A 25,254-nucleotide genomic window follows, 5' to 3' on the forward strand; every position below is an offset into this window, starting at 1 on the left:
TAATAAGCGTAGCGAGAAGCCAGCACTACATTTCCCAGAATGCTTGCAGTGGCGAGGGGAAGTGTCGTCTCAAAGGTACTTAAATAAAGGAGCTGAAGCTCAAGCCGCTAGAATAGACCAATGCGGGAGGGCGAAAGTGCTGTGGCCGCGATGGGACCAGCACACAGAAATGACAGTCTGTCTTGGAATTGGGACTAAATTATACTCAAATGACAGGGATTGAGGAGGGAGCATGGTTGGGTTATCGGACATTCCATGTTTTAAAATAGTTTTTTATTAGTTGATCTACAAGAAGATATGCATCCAAACGGAGAGGGGAAAGTTAACCTGGTTGCCTTTGAATATTTCCGGTGTTCATTGTAACCCACGATTAAATAAATGTAAGTTGAAATGATACCACTACAGGACCTTGAAATTGAATGCAACAAAAAAAGAGAAGGGAACCAACTGGGAAGATAACGGAATTACCACTCGAACCATGCGCGCACGCATCTAGGGCAGTCCTAAAAACTGTCTTGAGGGGACAATTCACAAAGACGGGCTTGCATTGGACAAAAGTGTGGTAAACCTCTATTTCCAAAAAATAAAAATAAATATATTTGGTTAATGCTACAACAGGCTTTTTGCAACGAGACTACATTTATATTTACATTTGAGTTATTTAGCAGATGCTCTTATCCAGAGCGACTTACAGTTAGTGCATTCATCTTAAGATGGCTAGGTGGGACAACCACAAATCACAGTCATAGTAAGTACATTTCTCTTCAGTAAAGTAGCTATCAGCAAAATCAGAGTTAGTAGGGGGAGGGGAAAGTCCAGTGCGAGTGTTAGTTCATTCAGCAAAGTAATATTTTCCAATTGTTTTATTGTAGGCTAAACGTCACTTTACCAATATCCTTTTGCATACCATGTCTACAATTTGCGGCGTTGTAAGGACAGCAATATTTATGATAGATGTATTCTTATCCCTCATGTAGTCCCCGTGCAAAGAGTTATTGTGGGATTGCACGCGGGCTGTGTATCTATTGTAGTGTGAACCTTAAGCAACATATTCTAGAGGGGTTATATAATATGTATAAAGGAATACTTTTGATACATATGATTAAATTAATGTGCACGTGCTCCTCATGTAGTCCATTTTTATGTGGCATTGTGGCAAAGGGGGCCTATTATAGCCTACTGTGGTATTAAACGTCAACAGTTTATTGTTACATAATTAAGACGTTGTTCAACACAAGCCATTGCTGACCTCCTATCCACACCAAAACTACTTTTTTTTTAATGGAACGCTTTCACCAGTGTAAAAATGCTTAATTGAGGCAAAAGTTGATTTTACGCATGTTCAGAATGAAAATTGACATGAATAGGGTAAAAAAAATTAGTGGCGCTGAGCTCGGCCAATATGACGTCGAAATGCTATGTTAGCAGTTTTTGTAAATTATGCTTAGGTCACAATTATCAATTAAGTTTGCTTAATTAGACCACAAGGCACATGTGAGCAGTGGCTGTTGCACATATCCAACGGTCGCAAATTGCCAGTAATCCAGGTCGATTTCGAGCTGCTTGTGGAGGTGAGAGAGAGCACACAGCACACATCTGGAGGCACTTCTATTGATGGAGGAAGCTTCAAGACACGGAAAAGAAAGTTGCATCGGCTCTGTTTTGGTGATGTGATCTGATGGCCAATGAAAAGCAGAAAGCATGCTGATATGAATTTAATCACAACTCTTCCATTATTGAGTAAATTATTACATTTTCCATCATAGTGTTGGAATACAGAACTGGTTGCAAAGTGCATGGCTTTTATGAACATGTCAGCAAAGAGATAGCCTAGTCATTCTCAACGGAGAACACTGGCCATTTGACAGTGCCACCCTTTTTCGTTTTTTGGGGGTCTTTTTTGACTATTGAAAATGTGGATGCAATTGTGAATTTCTTGCTGTTTCCATGCGTCTTTCTCCTCCAGACCTCGGGACGTTGTTGTGGATTGTATTGCTATTTAATGCAATGGGCTGTATCCAGAGTATCAGGTGTAAGCCCAAGAGTTTCCGTGAAAGTATCATCGTTCTCGAGGTGAACTCCTCCATTGACTCCACGCCAACCAGCATCGACGAGTCATCCAGCGTGGTTCTGCGCTATCGGACACCGCACTTCCGAGCCTCTGCTCGGGTACTAGTGCCGCCCGTGGCCGGAAAAGAGACGTGGACCGTTGGCTGGATTCAAGCATGCAACCACATGGAGTTCTATAACAAATATGGAACCAAAGGGATGTGAGTATCAACCTAAATCTAAACCCAACCACATTACAATTAAATAATTATCACATTTGATTAGACAAAGGCCTAATAAAAAATAACTTAGAATTAAAATGACAGACAATACCTGCCACCCGCAATCTACTTTATTATTCATGTTCACCTCTCAATGGCGCTGGGGCATTTGGAAAGTATTCAGACCCCTTTACTTTTCCCACATTTTTTTTACATTACAGCCTTATTATAAAATGGATTGAATAAAATGTTCCCTCATCTATCTTCACACAATATAAAATAAAGACAGAAATACCTTATTTACATAAGTATTCAGACCATTTGTTATGATACTCGAAATTGAGCTCAGGTGCACCCTGTTTACATTTATCATCCTTGAGATGTTTATACAACTTGATTAGAGTCCACCTGTGGTAAATTCAATTTATTGGAAATTATTTGGAAAGGCACACACCTGTCTATATAAGGTCCCACAGTTGACAGTGCATGTCACAGCAAAAACCAAGCCATGAGGTCGAAGTAATTGTCCGTAGAGCTCCTAGACAGGATTGTGTCAAGGCACAGATCTGGGCAATGGTACCAAAAAATGTCTGCAGCATTGAAGGTCCCCAAGAACACAGTGGCCTCCATCCTTCTTAAATGGAATCCTTCTTAAATGGAAGAAGTTTGGAACCACCAAGACTCTTCCTAGAGCTGGCAATCGGAGGAGAAGGGCCTTGGTCAGGGAGGTGACCAAGAACCTGATGGTCACTCTGACAGAGCTACAGAGTTCCTCTGTGGCAATGGGAGAACCTTCCAGAAGGACAACCATCTCTGCAGTACTCCACCAATCAGGCCTTTATGGTAGAGTGGCCAGATGGAAGCCATTCCTCAGTAAAAGGCATGTGCCACAGCCCGCGTTGAGTTTGCCAAAAGGCACTTCAATACTCTCAGACCATGAGAAACAAGAGTCTCTTTGGCCTGAATACCAAGTGTCACATCTGGAGGAAACCTGGCACTATACCGGGTGAAGCATGGTGGTGGCAGCATCATTCTGTGGGGATGTTTTTCAGTGCCAGGGACTGGGAGACCAGTCAGGATTGAGGGAAAGATGAACGGAGCAGAGTACAGAGAAATCCTTGATGGAAAACTTCTCCAGAGCACATAGGACCTCAGACTGGGCCCAAGGTTCACCTTCCAACGGGACAATGACCCTAAGCACAAAGCCAAGACAACGCAGTAGTGGCTTCGGGACAAGTCTCTGAGTGTCCTTGAGTGGTCCAACCAGAGCTCGGACTTGAACCCCATTGAACATCTCTGGAGAGACCTGAAAAAAGCTGTGCAGCAACACACCCCATCCAACCTGACGGAGCTTGAGAGGATCTGCAGGGAAGAATGGGAGAAACTCCCCAAATCCAGGTGTGCCAAGCTTTTAGCGTCATACCTAAGAATACTTGAGGCTGTAAACACTGTCAAAGGTGCTTCAACAAAGTACTGAGTAAATGGTCTGAATACTTATGTAAATGTGATATTTATTTCATTTGCTTTGTCATTATGGGGTATTTGTTATGCAGGTGAATGAGGACCCAAAAGCGACTTGGCGAAAACAGAGTCTTTATTCCAGTAAAGGAAATATGCAATACTCCTAGACAAATCGGAGCGGTAAACAAAGCATAAAAAACTAATTCCACTCGTAGTGACGAGGACAGACTGGAGACTCGACCATAAGCTGTAGGTTGCCTCGGGAAGGCACCGACCGTAGCAGACTCAGACACCTGCTCACACGCAGCATCTGAGGGAAACACGACACGACAGGGCGAGACAAAGACACAGCACGGTGAACAATATACAAGGATCCGACAGGACAGAAACGGAAAACAAGGGGAGAAATAGGGACTCTAATCAGAGGACAAGATAGGGAACAGGTGTGGAAAGACTAAATGAGTGAGTAGGAGAATGAGGAACAGCTGGGAGCAGGAACGGAACGATAGAGAGAGGGAGGGAGAGAGGGATAGAAAAAGGGAACGAACCTAATAAGACCAGCAGGGGGAAAACGAACAGAAGGGAAAGCAAAATGACAAGACAATATAAGACAAAACATGACAGTACCCCCCCACTCACCGAGCGCCTCCTGGCGCTCTCGAGGAGGAACACTGGCGGCAACGGAGGAAATCATAGATCACAAACGGTCCAGCACGTCCCGAGAAAGAACCCAACTCCTCTCCTCAGGACCGTAACGGAAAACGATAAAAAGGGAAACTAGGGTACTACTCTAAAAAAAAAATGAGACACGGGTAGAGAACTGAAAGCTTTAGAGCAAACAGGACCAAACAGGCCAGGAGAGTAACAACTAGGGACAGACTGAGACACAGCAAGGGCAGGAACAAGAACAGGAGAGATGCGATGGCAGGGAACAGACTGAGACCCAGCAAGACCAGGAGCAGAAGCAGAAAAAAAATTACCAGACTTATTCTGCGCGCAGTCCGAACACGCAGCCACGAAACGGCGCATGTCACGCTCCTGAGTAGGCCACCAAAACCGCTGGCGAATAGAAGCAAGCGTACCCCGAACGCCGGGGTGGCCAGCTAACTTGGCAGAGTGCGCCCACTGAAGAACAGCCAGACGAGTAGAGACAGGAACGAAAAGAAGGTTACTAGGACAAGCGCGCGGCGACGGAGTGTGAGTGAGTGCTTGCTTAACCTGTCTCTCAATTCCCCAGACAGTCAACCCGACAACACGCCCAACAGGAAGGATCCCCTCGGGAACAGTAGAAGCCACAGAAGAACTAAAGAGACGGGATAAAGCATGAGGCTTGGTGTTCTTAGTACCCGGGCAATAAGAAATAACGAACTCGAAACGAGCGAAAAACAACGCCCAACGAGCATGACGCGCATTCAGTCGTTTGGCAGAACGGATGTACTCAAGGTTCCTTTGGTCAGTCCAAACGACAAAAGGAACGGTCGCCCCCTCCAACCACTGTCGCCATTTGCCTAGGGCTAAACGGATGGCGAGCAGTTCACGGTTAGCCACAACATAGTTACGTTCCGACGGTGACAGGCGATGAGAAAAATACGCGCAAGGGTGGACCCCATCGTCAGTATCGGAGCGCTGGGACAGAATGGCTCCCACGCCCACCCCCGACGCGTCAACCTCGACAATAAACTGTTTAGTGACGTCAGGTGCAACAAGGATAGGAGCGGATGCAAAACGCTTCTTGAGGAGATCAGAACAACAATCATACGACCGGTGAGGAGGAAGGGAGTTGGTTCTGGACCGACTGAAGACCGTGCGCAGACCATGATATTCCTCCGGCACTCCTGTCAAATCACCAGGTTCCTCCTGTGAAGAGGGAGCAGAACAAACAGGAGAAATTGCAGACATTAAACACTTCACATGACAAGAAACGTTCCAGGAAAGGATAGAATTACTAGACCAATCAAAATAAGGATTATGACACACAAGCCAGGGATGACCCAAAACAACAGGTGTAAAAGGTGAACAAAAAATCAAAAAAGAAATGGTCTCACTATGGTTACCAGATACAGTGAGGGTTAAAGGTAGTGTTTCACATAATATACTGGGGAGAGGACTACCATCCAAGGCGAACATGACCGTGGGCTCCCCTAACTGTCTGAGAGGAATGTCATGTTCCCGAGCCCAGGCTTCGTCCATAAAACAGCCCTCCGCCCCAGAGTCTATTAATGCACTGCAGGAAGCTGCCGATCCGGTCCAGCGTAGATGGACCGGTAAGGTAGTACAGGTACTTGACGGAGAGGACCGTCTAGTAGCGCTTATCAGTCGCCCTCCGCTTACTGATGAGCTCTGGCCTTTAACTGGACATGAAATGACAAAATGACCAGCGGAACCGCAATAGAGACAGAGGCGGTTGGTGATTCTCCGTTCCCTCTCCTTAGTCGAAATGCGAATACCCCCAGCTGCATGGGCTCAACACCTGAGTCAGTGGGGAAAGATGGTAGTGTCGGAGAGAGGGGAGACACAGTTAACGCGAGCTCTCTTCTATGAGCTCGGTGACGAAGATCTACCCGTCGTTCAATGCGAATAGCGAGTTCAATCAAAGAATCCACGCTGGATGGAACCTCCCGAGAGAGAATCTCATCCTTAACCTTAGCGTGGAGTCCCTCCAGAAAACGAGCGAGCAACGCCTGCTCGTTCCAGTTACTGGAGGCAGCAAGGGTGCGAAACTCTATAGAGTAATCCGTTATGGATCGATTACCTTGACATAGGGAAGACAGGGACCAGGAAGCTTCTTTCCCAAAAACTGAACGATCAAAAACCCTTATCATCTCCTCTTTAAAGTTCAGATAATCGTTAGTACACTCAGCGCTTGCCTCCCAGATAGCTGTGCCCCACTGCCGAGCCCGACCAGTAAGGAGTGATATGACGTAGGCAGTCCGAGCTCTCTCTCTTGAGTATGTGTTGGGTTGGAGAGAGAACACTATATCACACTGGGTGAGAAAGGAGCGGCACTCAGTGGGCTGCCCAGAGTAACATGGTGGGTTATTAACCCTAGGTTCCGGAGACTCGGAAGACCCGGAAGTAGCTGGTGGCACGAGACGAAGACTCTGATACTGTCCTGAGAGGTCGGAGACCTGAGCGGCCAGGGTCTCAACGGCATGCCGAGCAGCAGACAATTCCTGCTCGTGTCTGCCGAGCATCGCTCCCTGGAACTCGAGAGTAGAGTAGAGAGAATCCATAGTCGCTGGGTCCATTCTTGGTCGGATCCTTCTGTTATGCAGGTGAATGAGGACCCAAAAGCGACTTGGCGAAAACAGAGTCTTTATTCCAGTAAAGGAAATATGCAATACTCCTAGACAAATCGGAGCGGTAAACAAAGCATAAAAAACTAATTCCACTCGTAGTGACGAGGACAGACTGGAGACTCGACCATAAGCTGTAGGTTGCCTCGGGAAGGCACCGACCGTAGCAGTCTCAGACACCTGCTCACACGCAGCATCTGAGGGAAACACGACACGACAGGGCGAGACAAAGACACAGCACGGTGAACAGTATACAAGGATCCGACAGGACAGAAACGGAAAACAAGGGGAGAAATAGGGACTCTAATCAGAGGACAAGATAGGGAACAGGTGTGGAAAGACTAAATGAGTGAGTAGGAGAATGAGGAACAGCTGGGAGCAGGAACGGAACGATAGAGAGAGGAGAGAGAGGGAGGGAGAGAGAGAGGGATAGAAAAAGGGAACGAACCTAATAAGACCAGCAGGGGGAAAACGAACAGAAGGGAAAGCAAAATGACAAGACAATATAAGACAAAACATGACAGTATTGTGTGTAGATTGATGAGGGAAAAAAACTTTAATCCATTTTAGATTAAGGCTGTAATGTAACAACATGTGGAAAAAATAAAGGGGTCTGAATACTTTCCGAATGCACTGTATTTTCAGATAGCTTGGAGGTGTTAATTCTAGAACATCAACAGTCTACTTTAGGCTTCCTTGTAGCTGGATCACTGAACCATGCGTCATGATGAGTTAGTGATAATTAGAAGGAAGATGTATATTTTTATTCATACTGCAAATCCATCCTCTATTGCAGAATCAAATCAATTATTATACTGAACAAAAATATAAATGCAATATGTGAAGTGTTGGTCCCATGTTTCATGAGCTGAAATATAAAATCGCAGGAATTTTCCATATGCACAAAAAGCTTCTTTCTCAGAAGTCTACTCTTCTTTCTCAGAAGTTTTGTGCATACATTTCTTTACATTCCTGTTAGTGAACATTTCTCCTTTGCCAAGATAATCCATCCACCTGACAGGTGTGGCATATCAAGAAGCTGATTAAACAGCATGATCATAACAGAGGTGTACCTTGTGCTGTGGACAATAAAAGGCCACTCTAAAATGTGCAGTTTCCCCTCATGTTTCAGCTTGATAATGCACAGCCCCATTTCACAAAGATCTGTACACCATTCCTGGAAGCTGAAAATGTCCCAGTTCTTCCAGGGCCTGCATACTCACAAGACATTGTCACCCATTGAGCACGTTTGGGATGCTCTGGAGCGACGTGTACGACAGCGTGTTCCAGTTCCCAATATCCATCTACTTCACACAGCCACCGAAGAGGAGTGGGACAACATTCCACAAGCCACAATCACCAGCCTGATCAATTATATGCAAAGGAGATGTGACGCACTGCATGAGGCAAATGGTGGTCACACCATTTGTGACTGGTTTTCTGATCCACACCCCTACTTTAAAAAAAAGGTATCTGTGACCAACAGATGTATATCTGTATTCCCAGTCATGTAAAATCCATAGATTAGGGCCTAATGAATTTATTTCAATTGATCAATTTCCTTATATGAACAGTAACTCAGTAAAACCTTTGAAATTGTTGCTTGTTGGATTTATATTTTTGTTCAGTATAATTTTGATTTACGTTTGGTTGAGTGGTCAACTAATGTGAATTCAAAGTGAAATCAACAAAAAAGGTCACCATATCATTGGATTTAGGTTCAAAGCTGGTTAAAAAGAATACAAAATTCTTATGTTTATTACTTTTTGCAAATGCGATCAGTTAACCACATTGATTCCAAGTTATTACATACATTTTTGGGGTTGAAATTACGTTGAAACACTGTTGACTCAACTATTTTTTTCCCAGTGAGAAGGCTTTCACAAACACTGTTTGTAAAATGTATCAACTCAAGCCAGGTTTCATTGTGAGGTAGACTACTGGAGTCAACCAAAACTGTGGTATGAGAAATCAAATTATTCTCAAAATATTAGGAAATTAATTAAAGGCCAGACACTTCATTAAAATACCCCTTTCGTTCAGCTCGGTGACTGTTTACAGATGTCTGTGACTTACACAATGTCACACAAATTCAGTTTGTCCCACATCCTGTGGAGGCGACCACAAGTTGACGTATACCCAGAATTCTGAGGGTTTATCTTCACCCGTTACAGCATGTGATGTTTGGGTCTGCATGTCACAGATTACACACACCATCCCAATACTGCGATCTCCTCCCCTACATTGCCTTCTCCCCTTTCACTAGTCTGGCTACGTGTGTTTGTCTGTGCGTGTTTGTCTGTGTGTGTGTGTTAATCTCTCGCTCTGGGCCTAAAGAGACACTGAATCGGAAAAACAATATTAATGCTGTGTGAGATTAGAGAGACATGTCCCTCTGCTCTGCAAACAAAACCTAATTTGAAGAGAGACTAGAGTAAGAGAAAAAGAGCGAGAGAGATGAAACAGGCATTAACAACCTCTCTCTTTCTCAGAGCAGCTTTGACCTCAAAGCGACACATTTCTGCTGATTTGAGGTATAAAAAATGCCCCGGTTGTCAGATTTGTAAATATAGTAGCATTTCCCCCTTATGCTTTTCTGTGTAGTATAGAGCCTATTCTCTGAAAGAGAGAACCATGATTTCCCTGTAAAACTTGTTGTTAGTCTTGACAAATGCCTTCATACATTTAATCTCATTGCCATTATCATTCAGTGTTGCCCTTTTGACTGCAATCTCAGAGAAAGACAAAATGTACTTAGTAGCTTCTTAATAACCCAGAGCTGTGTCATCCATGTTTGAGGAGTTAGTTAAGATGCAGGACGTAAGCTCTCCCTCTATTGAGACTCCTGTTCTGAGGTCTGTCAATTACTGCGGTAAACTTCCAGGATGCTCTGGTCTAATTGGACAGAGTGACTCAGGATAATACCCTGGATGATTTCTCTATCAGCTCAGGTGCGTGCCCTGGTTTCTGAATTTGCCAGACACCCAGTCTTACAGCTGCGGAATAGATCAGCAGTAGTCTATTATTCACTTTTAGTGGTATAGGAGTGTTAGGTGTATAGACACAGTGATGTAACACACACACACACACACACACACACACACACACACACACACACACACACACACACACACACACACACACACACACACACACACACACACACACACACACACACACACACACACACACACACACACACACACACACACACACACACACACACACACACACACACACACACACAAAGGATACAAGCACATACAGTGCCTTCAGAATGTATTCACACCCCTTGACTTTTTGTTGTGGTACAGCATGAATTTAAAAATGATTCAATTTTTTACACTACAACAATACCCCACAGACATTGAATATATAATTGACATGCATTCAAGGTGACTACCTCATGAAGCTGGTTGAGATAATGTCAAGAGTGTGCAAAGCTGTCATCAAAGCAAAGGGTGGCTATATGAAGAATCTCAAATATAAAATATATTTTGATTTGTTTAAAACTTTTTTGGTTACTACATGATTCCATATGTGTTATTTAATAGTTTTGATGTCTAAACTATTATTCTACAATGTAAAAATAGTAAAAATAAAGAAAAATACTTGAATGAGTAGGTGTTCTAAAACCTTTGCCTGGTAGTGTAAATGACAGAGTGAAAAGAAGGATTTTTTTCATTTTACCTTTATTTAACTAGGCAAGTCAGTTAAGAACAAATTCTTATTTTCAGTGACAGCCTAGGAACAGTGGTTAACTGCCTTGTTCAGGGGAAGAATGACAGATTTTTACCTTGTCAACTCGGGGATTCAATCTTGCAACCTTCCGGTTACTAGATCCAACGCTCTAACCACTAGGCTACCTGCCGCCCCCGGAAGCCTGTACAGAATAAAACATATTCTAAAACATGCATCCTGTTTGCAAAAGGCACTGAAGTAAAAATGAAAAAAAGTGTGGCAATTTGGGTCAAATTGTTAAGTTTGGGTCAAAGTGTTAAGTTTGGGTCAAAGTGTTAAGTTTGGTTCAAATCCAACACAACACATCACTGAGTACCACTCTTCATATTTTCAAGCATGGTGGTGGCTGCATCATGTTATGTGTATGCTTGTTATTGGCAAGGACTAAGGAGTTTTTGAGTATAAAAATAAATGTAATAGAGATAACCACAGGCAAAATTCTAGAGGAAAACCTGGTTCAGTCTGCTTTCCAACAGACACTGGGAGACAAATTCACCTTTCAGCAGGACAATAACCTAAAACACAAGTCCGAAAATACCCTCGAGTTGCTCACCAAGACTACATTGAATGTTCCTGGGTGGCCTACTTACATTTTCTACTTAAATCAGCTTGAAAATCTATGACAAGACTTGAAAATGTTTGTCTAGCAATGATGAACAACAAACTTGACAGAGTTTGAATAAAAATGTAATAATAATGTGCAAATATTGTACAATCTAGGAGTGCAAAGCTCTTCGAGACTTACCCAGAAAGACTCAGAGCTGTAATCGCTGGCAAAGGTGAATCTAACATGTATTGATTGACTCAGGGGTCTGAATACTTTTGTAAATGAGATATTTCTGAATTTAATTTTCAATACATTTGCAAACATTTCTAAAAACATGTTTTTACTTTGTCATTATGGGGTATTGTGTGTAGATGGTTGAGAAAACAATTATGTTTAATCCATTTTGAATTCAGGCTGTAACACGACAAAATGTGGAATAAGTCAAGGGTTATGAATACTTCCTGAAGGCACTGTAGGTGGGCACCATAGGAGGCTTGATAATTGCTGGAATGAAATTAATGGAACAGAGTCAAACATGTTGTTTCCATATGTTTGATGTGTTTGATACCGTTCCATTTATTCTATTCCAACCATTACAATGAGCCTGTCCTCCTATAGCTCCTTCCACCATCCTCCACTGGTGGGCACGCATGCTGTATACATGCACACACACAGACCCCACACACTGTGCTAAGACTCAAGGGGGCTGTCCCAAGTAGTTTTTCCAGACTGTGCACACTCGCATCGGCACAGAGACACAGGCTCAGACACATCACATCCACTCGCCCACAACATCCAACATCCAACAGACATACTCACACACCCACATTGTTTGTTGAGGATATGTCAAGAAGCCCAGACACAATCAAACCCATTTATGTGTACACACACACGCAGACACGCATACAAATGCTCAAGGATGCTATGATTGATTACCCTGAATTAGTCAACTCGCCACCCATGTGTCTGAGTATCCCGTCTAAATAATCTCTCCCTTCACTGTTTGATAAAAATTTGCAATAAAACCTCCTTTATACTAGCACAATTAAGATATACAGTTGATGTCGGAAGTTTACATACACCTGAGCCAAATACATTTAAACTCAGTTTATCACAATTCCTGACATTTATTCCATGTAAAAATGATCTGTCTTAGGTCAGTTTGGTTCACCACTTCATTTTAAGAATGTGAAATGTCTGAATGATAGGAGAGAGAATTATTTATTTCAGCTTTTATTTCTTTCATCACATCTCCAGTGGGTCAGAAGTTTACATTTTAATTGTTTAACTTGGGTCAAACGTTTCGGGTAGACTTCCACAAGCTTCCCATAATAAGTTGGGTTAATTTTGGCCCATTCCTCCTGACAGAGCTGTTGTAACTGAGTCAGGTTTGTAGGCCTCCTTGCTTGCACACGTTTTTCAGTTCTGCCAACACATTTTCTATAGGATTGAGGTCAAGGCTTTGTGATGGCCACTCCAATACCTTGACTTTGTTGTCCTTAAGCCATTTTGAAAGTATGCTTGGGGTCATTGTCCATTTGGAAGACCCATTTGCGACCAAGCTTTAACTTCCTGACTGATGTCTTGAGATGCTGCTTCAATATATCCACATAATTTCCCCCCTCATGATGCCATCTATTTTTTTAAAGTGCACCAGACCCTTCTGCAGCAAAGCACCTGTCACGCCCTGACCTTAGAGAGCTGTTTTATTTCTCTATTTGGTTAGGTCAGGGTGTGATGTGGGGTGGGCATTCTATGTTCTATTTTCTATGTTTTGTATTTCTTTGTTTTGGCTGGGTATGGCTCTCAATCAGGGACAGCTGTCTATCGTTGTCTCTGATTGGGAACCATACTTAGGCGGTCCTTTTTCTCACCTGTCTTTGTGGGTGGTTAACTTTGTTTGTGGCACATAGCCCTAAAGCTTCACGGTTGTTCGTTTTGGTTCTTGTTTTGTTGGTGTCATTCCAAAATAAAAAGGAAAATGGACGCCCACAACGCTGCACCTTGGTCAACTTCTTACGATGGTCGTGACAGCACCCCCACAACATGATGCTGCCACCCATTTGGTATGGTTGGGATGGTGTTCTTCAGCTTCCAAGCCTCCCCTTTCTCCTCCAAACATAATGATGGTCATTATGGCCAAACAGTTTTATATTTATTTCATCAGACCGGAGGATATTTCTCCAAAAAGTATGATCTTCGTCCCTATGTGCATTTGCAAACCGTAGTCTGGCTTTTTTATGGCAGTTTTGGAACAGTGGCTTCTTCATTGCTGAGCGGCCTTTCGTTATGTCGATATAGGACTCATTTTACTGTGGATATAGATAATTTTGTACCTGTTTCCTCCAGCATCTTCACAAGGTCCTTTACTGTTGTTCTGAGATTGATTTGCACTTTGCACACCAAATTACGTTCATCTCTAGGAGACAGAACGCGTCTCCTTACTGAGCAGTATGGTGGCTGTGTGGTCCCATGGTGTTTAAACTTGCGTACTATTGTTTGTACAGATGAACATGGTACCTTCAGGCGTTTCGAAATTGCTCCCAAGGATGAACCAGACTTGTGGAGGTCTACAATTCTTTTTCTGAGGTCTTGACTGATTTATTTTGATTTTCCCATGATGTCAATCAAAGAGGCACTGAGTTTGAAGGGAGGCCTTGAAATACATCCACAGGTACACCTCCAATTGACTCAAATGATGTAAATTAGCCTATTAGAAGCTTCTAAAGCCATGACATAATTTTCTGGAATTTTCCAAGCTGTTTAAAGGCACAGTCAACTTAGTGTATGTAAACTTCTGACCCACTGGAATTGTGATACAGTGAATTCTAAGTGAAATAATCTGTCTGTAAACAATTATTGGAAAAATGACTTGTGTCATTCACGAAGTGATGTTCTAACCAACTTGCCAAAACTATAGTTTGTTAACAAGAAATGTGTGGAGTGGTTGAGAAACGAGTTTTAATGACTCCAACCTAAGTGAATGTAAAATTCTGACTTCAACTGTGTCACTTTATAAGAGGGTATAGCAAATTGTTGGTGTCTCTGCTTGTCATGTATCTAGTCCGTCACTCAACATCAAAAGAAGCAACGCTCACCACTACAGTTGATTGGCCGTTTAGTCCATTGGGTCCTTTCTACAGATGTAAGATCTTCATTTTCCTTCTGTAGCCAGTTTGCTATAGTAGGAAAATAATCCTGCAGCAACTGGAAATCTGAATTACTATGTGGATTATAATTAATGGGCATTTTGTATGGCATAATAATTAATGGACCATTTTTTTCACAAGGGCAAATCAGGTCTGACATTTCTATGTGGAAATGACAAACTTTAAAAGCCTTTTTAAAAGTCAAATACACTACAAGTTTGCATTTCCTGGAAAATTCTCAGCAACAACAGAGTGATCAAATTAAGATCCTACATCTGTAGGATCTATTTCAATAGAGCACCTCCCAAGGTTTTGAACGACAGCACTATACTGAAAATAGTATAGTACTGTAATGAAAAATAAAGAGTAGTTAGATCCTGTAGTATCATTAGACCTCCAATAGGGGGAGAGAGAAAAGGAGCATGATGAACACAAGGCAAATGTTCTTGCGCTTGGGCATGTTCTGTTCTCAAGAAACCATGTGTTATCAAGATAAAAATATGAGGAGAGTGCTTTGTTGCCGTTGTCTGCAGTCGTTGGCCCTTCACAGTGGAATTGATGTAACAGTTTGACTCCTGTCTGAGATATACAGTATTTATAGATAGAAAGATTGTTCAACTTGTTTTGGAGTGATTTGTAGCAACAAGAATGGACATGGATGAAACATAATCCTTGTTCTTTACACACACACACACACACACACACACACACACACACACACACACACACACACACACACACACACACACACACACACACACACACACACACACACACACACACACACACACACACACACACACACACACACACTAAGAAAAACAATATTTCCCACTCACACCCACTCCCATAGACACACACACACGCTAAAATGTATATTCTATTCTACTGAGCCATTGCCTTTATGTTCGTATTCTTATCTTTTATTAGTTCTTATTGATGTTGCATTGTCGAGAAGGAACCTGCAAGTAAGCATTTCGTTTATCTGTCGGCCCCAACTCAGGCCCCGTGTGTAGTTAACCGATCCTCTCTGCCCATTCATCGCCATTTTACCTGTTGTTGTTGTCTTAGTTGATTAGCTGTTGTTGTTGTCTTAACCTTGTTGCCTTAACCAACTCTCCCAATCAACACCTGTGATTGCTTTATGCCTCGCTTTATGGCTCTCTCAAATGTCAATATGCCTTGTACACTGTTGTTTAGGATAGTTATTATTGTCTTTGTTTACTGCGGAGCCCCTAGTACCACTCAACATGCCTCAGTTAACTCCTTTATCTGCTCCTTTTATTCTCTGCCCCCAACGCACTAGACGACCAGTTTTGATAGCCTTTAGCTGTACCCTCGGGTGATGTGGAGGTTAACCCAGGCCCTGTATGTCCCCAGGCACTCTCATTTGTTGACTTCTGTAACCGAAAAAGCCTTGATGTTAACATCAGAAGCCTCCTCCCTAAGTTTGTTTTTCTCACTGCTTTAGCACACTCCACCAACCCTGATGTCCTTGCCGTGTCTGAATCCTGGCTTAGGAAGGCCACCAAAAATTTGGAGATTTCCATACCCAACTACAACATTTTCCGCCAAGATAGAACTGTCAAAGGGGGATGAGTTGCAATCTACTCCAGAGATAGCCTGCAAAGTTCTGTCATACTTTCCAGGTCTATGCCCAAACAGTTTGAGTTTCTAATTTTAAAAATGAATCTCTCCAGAAATAAGTCTCTCACTGTTACCGCCTGTTATAGACCCCCCTCGGCTCCCAGCTGTGCTCTGGACACCATATGTGAATTGATTGCCCCCATCTATCTTCAGAGTTCGTTCTGTTAGGTGACCTAAACTGGGATGTGCTTAACACCCCGGCAGTCCTACAATCTAAGCTAGATGCCCTCAATGTCACACAAAAGATCAAGTAACCCACCAGGTACAACCCTAAATCCATAAACATGGGCAGCCTCATAGATATTATCCTGACCAACTTGCCCTGTAAATACACCTCTGCTGTTTTCAATCAGGATTTCAGCGATCACTCCCTCATTGCCTGCATCCGCTATGGGTCCACTGTCAAATGACCACCCCTCATCACTGTCAAACTCTCCCTAAAACACTTCTGCGAGCAGGCCTTTCTAATCGACCTGGCCCGGGTATCCTGGAAGGATATTGACCTCATCCCGTCAGTCGAGGATGCCTGGTCGTTCTATAAAAGTAATTTCCTCACCATCTTAAATAAGCATGCCCATTTCAAAAGGTAGAACTAAGAACAGATATAGCTCTTGGTTCACTCCAGACCTGACTGCCCTCGACCAGCACAAAAACATCCTGTGGCGGACTGCACTAGCATCGAATAGTCCCCGCGATATGCAACTTTTCAGGGAAGTCAGGAACCAATACACACAGTCAGCAAAGGCTAGCTTTTTCAAACAGAAATTTGCATCCTGTAGCTCTAACTCCAAAACGTTTTGGGACACTGTAAAGTCCATGGAGAATAAGAGCACCTCCTCCCAGCTGCCCACTGCACTTGAGGCTAGGTAACACTGTCACCACCGATACATCCACGATAATCGAGAATTTCAATAAGCATTTCTCTACATCTGGCCATGCTTTCCTCCTGGCTACCCCAACCCCTGCCAACAGCTCCACACCCTCCGCAGGTACTTGTCCAAGCCTTCCCAGCTTCTCTTTCACCCAAATCCAGATAACAGATGTTCTGAAAGAGCTGTAAAACCTGGACCCGTACAAATCAGCTGGGCTAGACAATCTGGACCCTCTCTTTCTAAAATTATCCGCCGCCATTGTTGCAACCCCTATTACCAGTCTGTTCAAACCTCTCTTTCGTATCGTCTGAGATCCCTAAAGTTTGGAAAGCTGCCGCGGTCATCACCCTCTTTAAAGGGGGTGACACTCTAGACCCCAACTGTTATAGACCTATACCCATCCTGCCCTGCCTTTCTAAATTCTTCGAAAGCCAAGTTAATAAACAGCTCACCTACCATTTCGAATCCCACTGTACCTTCTCCGCTGTGCAATCCGGTTTCCGAGCTGGTCACGGGTGCAACTCAGCCACGCTCAAGGTACTAAACGATACCATAACACCATCGATAAAAGACAGTACTGTGGCCTCCCGGGTGGCACAGTGGTCTAGGGCACTGCATCGCAGCGCTAGCTGTGCCACCAGAGACACTGGGTTCGTGCCCAGGCTCTGTCGCAGCCGGCCACGACCGGGAGGTCCGTGGGGCGACGCACAATTGGCCTCGTGTCGTCCGGGTTAGGGAGGGCTTGGCTGGTAGGGATATCCTTGTCATTCTTAATTTCTCGGTCCGACTATTTTCTCTATGTATATCAACGATGTCGCTCTTGCTGCGGGTGATTCCCTGATCCACCTCTATGCAGAAGACACCATTCTGTATACATCTGGCTCTTCTTTGGACACTGTGTTAAATAACCTCCAAACGAGCTTGCCACACAACACTCCTTCCGTGGCCTCCAACTACTCTTAAACGCTAGTAAAACCAAATGCATGCTTTTCAACCTTTCACTGCCCACACCCGCCCCCCCGACTATCACTACTCTGGACGGTTCTGACTTAGGTATTTGTAGTTGTTGACATATTGTAGGTGTCTAGCTAGACTGTAAACTCTCCTTCCAGACTCATATTAAACATCTCCAATCCAAAATTAAATCTAGAATCTGCTTCCTATTTCACAACAAACCCTCCTTCACTCATGCTGACAAACATACCCTCGTAAAACTGACTATCCTACCGATCCTCTACTTTGGCGATGCCATTTACAAAATAGCTTCCAATACTCTACTCAGCAAACTGGATGCAGTCCATCACAGTGCCAATCCGCATTGTCACCAAAGCCCCATATACCACCCACTACTGCAACCTGTATGCTCTAGTCGGTAGGCCCACTGGCTCCAGGTCATCTATAAGTCTATGCTAGGTAAAGCTCCGCCTTATCCCAGCTCACTGGTCACGATAACAACACCCACCTGCAGCACGCGCTCCAGCAGGCAAAGCCAACACCTCCTTTGGCCGCCTTTCCTTCCAGTTCTCTGCTGCCTGTGACTGGAACGAATTCCCAAAATCGTTGAAGTTGGAGACTTATATTTCCCTCACTAACTTTAAACATCAGCTATCTGAGCAGCTAACCGATCGCTGCAGCTGTACATAGCCCATCTGTAAATAGCCCACCCAATCTACCTACCTCATCCCCATATTGTTTTTATTTACTGTTCTGCCCTTTTGCACACAAGTATTTCTACTTGCACATCATCATCTGCTTATCTATCACTCCAGTGTTAATTTGCTAAACTGTAATTACTTCGCTACTATGGCCTATTTATTGCCTTACCTCCTCACGCCATTTTCACACACTGTATATAAACGCTCTTTTTTTCCTATTGTGTTATTGACTGTACGCTTGTTTATTCCATGTGTAACTCTGTGTTGTTGTTTGTGTCGCATTGCTTTGCTTCATCTTGACCAGGTCGCAGTTATAAATGAGAACTTGTTCTCAACTAGCCTACCTGGTTAAATAGAGGTGAAATTAAAGACGGTGTATACGACGTGGATACTGTACACAACTAATAAAACTTTCAACTGAAACACACACACTTTAACCCCCCCCCCCCAAACACACAGACTGGGGCTTACCTTTTACTATTATTATTATTCTACAGATCATAATCTAGCTCCTCTGTGAATAAATGGCCATGCAGGCCTGTCATGTGTCTGGTGATCACTGTCATCTGTAGTAGTTCTGCTGATTCGTTTACTTCTTCCTGCTGAGGGGGAATCGATAGGTGGACGGACCGGAGTGTTTATGAGGTGCCTCTGTCCCACATTGTCCCCCACTGCGTCTCAATATTCCAAAGGGGCTCACTTAATTCACTCAGATCTGAAATAATAGTGGATGAGGTAAAGCAATCCTGATAGGCTTTTGACAGATCAGTGGTCAGTGCAGAGGTGGTAAAGGAAATGAGAAAAGAAAGCCACGTAAGACTATTGAGATGCACCTATAGTGACTTACTACACAGGTTAAACAGATGGGAGGCTCTTAACAATGGGAACCTGTGGTGTGCTATGATTGTGCTGCCCTGACCTGAATCGCAATACCTCCTGAGCTGATGTTTGTAGAGCAAACCCCCTCAGTCAGGCTGTTTGAGCCTCTCATGGACATAGATAGTCTCCTCCACTCTTCTTATCCTCCAGCTTTTATTTAACAGTGGGTAGGAGCCTATTACGATTGATATCTCTCTCAAGCGATTCTAGGCAGGAAAGCAGTAGCAACATGCAGAGAGATTCTCACTTGTAAAACAAGTCTCACCCTTTTGTTTCCACTTCCACGTTAAAGGATTTGTTCACCCAAAATCAACAATTTCTTCCTGTTTTCACACCATAAAAGTGGTCTAAAATTGTGTTGGGTTGACAGTTCACATCACCTGTTGTGTGGATTTAGCTATATATTAGGATACTTTATTCCCATATGAATGGGAGTGATTCGCATCATTTTTTATTTTGTCGTGAACTATCCCTTTAAGCTTCACTCTGTTTTCCCTACCGGGTTAAATCTCACTGCCTGCTTTTCCACGTCCAGGTCGAGCTGGGAACTCCCTGACCTACGGGATGGCAAGATCCAGGCCATCAGCGACTCGGACGGCGTCAACTACCCGTGGTATGGCAACACCACAGAGACATGCACCATCGTGGGTCCCACGAAGAAGGCCACCAAGTTCACGGTTAGCATGAATGACAACTTCTACCCCAGCGTTACATGGGGTGTGCCTGTGAGCGATAGCAACCTGCCGCAGCTCAGCAGCATCCGCCGCGACCAGAGCTTCACCACCTGGCTGGTGGCCATCAATCAGGCCACGGCCGAGACCCTGGTGCTGCAGACCATCCGCTGGAGGATGCAGCTCCACATCGAGGTGGACCCAGACAAGCCTCTGGGCCAGAGGGCCACGCTGCGTGAGCCTGTGGCCCAGGAGCAGCCCCATGTCCTGGGCAAGAACGAGCCCATCCCCCCCAATGCCATGGTCAAGCCCAACGCCAACGACGCTCAAGTGCTCATGTGGCGGCCAAAGACCGGGGACCCCATCGTGGTCATCCCGCCCAAATATTGAATGACCTTGGTGGGGTTAAACACACTCCTCTTCTCCCACTCCTCTACCTACTCTCACTTTTTATTTTCTCTCTCTTTACCTACTTTCCTTTTTTCTCCTTTTCTCCTTCCCTCAAGCTCCTTGCCTCTTTGCCTCTCTGTTTCTCTCCTCTCCTCTTTCTTTTGTAAGAACTGAGCAAGAGAGGGAGAGAGAGAGAGAGTGAAACAAGGACAAGAGCAGTTTGGAGAAAGAGGACGTCCCCTATAAGTGGGAGCTGGAGCTGACTTTAAAAACTGGAGTGAACAAACTGCAACCATTCTACCTTCAAACGGGGTCGGGTTTCACTGTGCTAGATAAAGTCATTGCAAAAAAAAACTAAAATAAGAAACTTTGCTTTTTGGGATTGGGGTTTGGGGTTGGAAGGGATGGGGAGTGTGTGTGGGTTGACAAAAAGATAGTATTTATGTTCATATTTATGTACATGGTACATACATGTATACATGCACAAAGTTTGCGTATACCAGTTGAGTTTTTATTTATGGGCTGGGAGAGAGCATTTTTTGTGAATAAGTGCTATTTTGTGCTCCACATGAGTGATATGTGAATACGAACCGTATCGGGGTGACATGTAGTTTTAGTACTTTTTTAAACATGAGAGTCATTCAATCCATGCTGCCTTAAGTTTAAATCGCTTTCCACTGCAAATGTTTAGCCTTAAACCAAGTGCAATGCAGTATTCCTTCACCTGTCCTCTCTCTTCTTCCATCCAGACTGTTGGTGCTGGTGTGTGTGGGTTTAGGAACGGAACAGTGGCTTGTGGACAATGGGTTATCAGGAACCAAATTGGGTCCTAAAACTGCTGGAACCCTTTTTCTACCACAGAACAAAAGAGAATAGACATTCAAACAAACCCTCTCAAATAGTCAGTTAGGTCGTCATCTCATCATGCATGGCTGTGGAGGTTTTTCTGACAACATTCAATTCCATTGAGACTGATATTCAGCTGACTTTTAGAGTTGTCAACAATCTCCCTTTACAGAAAGAAAACAGTATTTCATCATGTTATCTTTCATTTGCTTTATTACCACTCCCTCCATCTCAGAGCCCTGTCGCTGTACTCCTCTCTCCCTCTGCCTTTCTTCTCTCCTCTCCACAGATGTCGGAGGGGACAACCCTGCTAGCACCTAATCAATACTGTTATTACAGCAAGCAGCAGCCAGGGGAAATGACTGTGCATTTCATAACAGGGGCAATAAAAAATTGGTCCTCCATGCGATGCTATGGGAGATAAATAATCTCAGCTTTAGGGTGCCTGTGTGTGAATCCACATGGTGCAGAGATGGTTGCTCTCTTTCTGTAGTCCCCCCTTGCTCTCCTCGCACTCTCTCTCTCTTCTGATGTTCATCCCCATTCATACTCTCTCACCCGGTCCCTACTTTCTCCTCTCTGATCAATCTTTCTCTCTGCTCCCATTGATTGGTCTCTATTTCCTCCATCCATCCATCCCTCCACCCTTCACCCTGTCCTCTTTGCAGCAGTAGGCATGTGAGGCTCAGCCTGGCATATAGATGACCCACTTCTGGGGTTGCCACTACCAGTTGTAGCCCGCTGCAGAAATGTGGTGCTTTTTTTTTCTCCTCTCACAGAGCCCCGGCTAGCTAAATACCTCCATAAACGTGACGATGCCCAGCCACTCGTTAATCTATGGGCAGGGCAGCTTTACCCAGAGCTGAAATCTCTCATGGAGGAGGGAGGGAGGGGGCGGGGGTTTAGAGGGATAGCTGGGGGATAGAATTTGGCATCAGGCTTTTTATCTCCTTATAATATCAACGACAACAAGAACAACAGCATCAGCAGTATGAGCTAAAAAAAAAGAACAGAGACTGATGTTTGAAGTGGTCAAGAAAACTGCATCTCTGCTTCTGTCACTGAAGGTATTGTTTTTTCATTAAGTTTATGCTAGTTATGATGTTGTGATATTTTATTGATGCAAAGCTTCCTTGGTAGAGGAATAGCATTTCCATCAAATGCCACCAACAACTGGGCAACATTGTTTGCTCGTTATTTCAACCTACCTTATCAACGTTATCACACTGCATCAACCTGGCTACTTGATTGAATTTGCCAAAAGTCATTGACATTTTGTCTTGATATAACCAAATAGTGTCGACAGGTTTTTGTGGTTTGGTTTATTTCAAATTAAACTCAAATCTATTGACATCTCAACCAAATATCACCCGTAATTTGAAGTTTATCTGACATCTTTACCTGGTTAGAAAAGACAGAGCAGCAAGTCAGTAGCAGCTGAATATAATTAAGAAAAACCAGGGCTCAGAAACCAGAGAGACTGATAGCCTGCTCTGGACTCAATCATCTGGGCCGGGAAGGAGGGGTCTGGTGGGGAGAAGTGCTGTCATTAATAGATTGTCTGTGAAATACTGAGCACCCTTCAGATGCATTGCGCTGTGCCAAGGCTGGCTATAGTAATATATGATGGCCTCTTGGGGCTAGAGGACAAAGGTCAGCGTTAGAAGGGGTTGGGGGTCGGGATTGAGGTGGAAGGGGGTAATGGTGGTAGTCAGGGTGATAGAGTGACAAGGAGGTGGGTTGGTGTCACAATCTGCACACTGCTGAGTGGTTTATTGGAAAGCCCAGCAGGGATTGCTTGTTACCATGTATAAAACACCTTGACACATCAGTAGCTTGCTAGCTGTCCTTAGTCACTGCATGACCTAAATACTCTCATTGATCTGGTGCAGCTGTAGCTGTTGTTGAACTATGGCTCCGTCTGTTCACTCACACAGGGCACATCCTTGTCATAAGACAGCAGGGGCGGTCTCTCCTTGCATGCTATCTGATCATCACAGCATCACACTGGGGCAGAGTGTTAACAGCGTTTATCAGCAGAGCACGTGGCCCCCAGCAACACAAACACACACTAGAGAGGGAGGTCACGGGAAGGCGATTGCCTCGATTTGTGTCTTTCCTCTGACAGTGTTATGTGCTACTGATGAGTCTCTCATGTACAACTACTTCCTCAAAACACATCTCTAACCGAGTTCTGTTTTTAGAAATGGACAAATGGACATTTACGTAAATATTCATGAGATTTTGATTCCATCATTGAACAAGTGAAATTCATGGACTTCATGTCTCCTTCTGGGGTTGTGCCACTGAGTAGCCTTCCATTCCTAAGCCCACAGCTCTTAGTTCTGAGGGCGGCCACCTTTTCTATAGATCTTTATGTAAAAGAGTAATGTAAACTACAGCCCACTACACATCATAGACCAGCAGAAAAGGTTTCTCTTTTAGTTACAAATAACAAGCCCAAGCTCACTCTCAGGATCACCCATCGTTGTTTCCTTTCCTTTACTATTAGTTTACCCCATATAAACAAAAGAGTTGTCCGTCTATCTTGCCATTCGCTCCCTGCAACTCTGACTAGGTTTTCAGTAGCCTTATGGCTAACTGTAGCAGACTATACACAACTGGCTACAATGTATTTCAAATGTTGGGTGTTTTTGATTTGTCTTCTGAAAAATCATCTAATATATTTTGCAGCACTGAAACAAAAATACAGTATGTTTTTTTTTGTATTTGTCATTGACACTGATACTTGATACTTGAACACAGAACAGTACTGGCAAATATTTAAAACTGTGAAAATGCACAATGTTTAAAAAAAAAAATGAAGAAAATGGAAAAAGTATTTTTCATGAATAAATAAGAATGTGCGAATGTTATCTGTTCCTTGTCACTTTTCTCCAAACGTGTGGATAGACCTGTGTGGATAGACCTGTGTGGATAGACCTGTGTGGATAGACCTGGCTTTCACCTCAGCAGTGTGATGGGGAAATATGCATCCTGTAACATATGGGGATTCTTTCTACAGAAGCGCCTTGTCAAGATGCTTCACAAACACCACCAACACCTTAGCTTTTATCAACTGTGATACCATGTCTGAAAAATCACACTTTTAACACTGAGACTTTCTCCCTTCTTTATGAGGAAAAAGAGTTGGTGACACTTTATTTGAAGGTCTGCTTATAAACTGCTTATTAACCATAATCAATAGTTAATAATAACCATTAGTAAACGTTGGAATACATAATCTATGAACAAAAGTAAATACAGTAAATAAACCATTTATTGCAATCAGATACAAATCACGAACAACAATCCATATACATGTACTTACGTGGTTAACAAGTCATATTTACAGGCAGTTTATAAGCAGTTTATCGTCAAATAAAGTCTTACTGAAAAAAGGATGTGGTGCATTTCCTATCACTTTTTTTACACTAAAAGGTTGACTTGTTTTAGAGCTTACGTGCATTAACTGAAATCCCTATTGAAGACCATAGGCGTTCATCCTTTCCCTCTGCTCTGGCCCTGCTAAGATGGACTTCCAAGGCGTTTGATCAGGAAGCCAGAGTCAGAATGGGCCATTTTACCACTGTAAGTATTTGACTAATTCAACCTCAATCTAGTGTTACACTTGTTTAAGGAAGTTGTTCTCATTTGTGCCCCATGACTCAAGCCTAGGAAAAGTAGAGACTCAAACAAGTCCATGATGTAATTTGTTACTGTATATGCCAGCTTTACTTACAACACTGGAGTACAAAGTTTCAAATGTTGCAGATAGAAATGCTATGTATAGAGCTGACACAATTCCCTATTCTACAAGGTGGAGAGTC

The 25,254-nt window shown here is 43.6% G+C and overlaps 1 protein-coding gene across 5 annotated transcripts; it reads left to right on the plus strand.

Annotated features, from left to right (window-relative positions):
- Positions 1 to 126: 126 nt before the first annotated feature.
- Positions 127 to 24,300, plus strand: fam78ab (family with sequence similarity 78 member Ab). 5 transcript variants are annotated; one of them, XM_046370109.1, is made up of 3 exons: positions 127 to 748; positions 1,967 to 2,270; positions 20,053 to 24,300. In XM_046370109.1, the coding sequence occupies exons 1-3, from the start codon at positions 607 to 609 to the stop codon at positions 20,576 to 20,578; spliced, it is 972 nt and encodes a 323-aa protein (XP_046226065.1). In that variant the 5' UTR covers positions 127 to 606; the 3' UTR covers positions 20,579 to 24,300. The 5 variants fall into 5 exon arrangements, with proteins under 5 accessions (XP_046226065.1, XP_046226068.1, XP_046226069.1 ...); XM_046370112.1 differs by having other exon boundaries at positions 127 to 562; XM_046370113.1 differs by having other exon boundaries at positions 127 to 557.
- The last annotated feature ends 954 nt before the right edge of the window (positions 24,301 to 25,254 follow it).

The sequence above is a fragment of the Oncorhynchus gorbuscha genome, linkage group LG11 (assembly GCF_021184085.1).
Source record: "Oncorhynchus gorbuscha isolate QuinsamMale2020 ecotype Even-year linkage group LG11, OgorEven_v1.0, whole genome shotgun sequence".
NCBI classification, from domain to species: domain Eukaryota; kingdom Metazoa; phylum Chordata; class Actinopteri; order Salmoniformes; family Salmonidae; genus Oncorhynchus; species Oncorhynchus gorbuscha.

Coding starts and splice junctions, on each gene's coding strand:
- fam78ab (XM_046370109.1), top strand. CDS start 607: ATGCTACAACAGGCTTTTTGCAACGAGACTACATTTATATTTACATTT. Junction 749..1,966: donor AACCACAAATCACAGTCATA/GTAAGTACATTT, acceptor TTTCTCCTCCAG/ACCTCGGGACGTTGTTGTGG. Junction 2,271..20,052: donor AAATATGGAACCAAAGGGAT/GTGAGTATCAAC, acceptor TTCCACGTCCAG/GTCGAGCTGGGAACTCCCTG.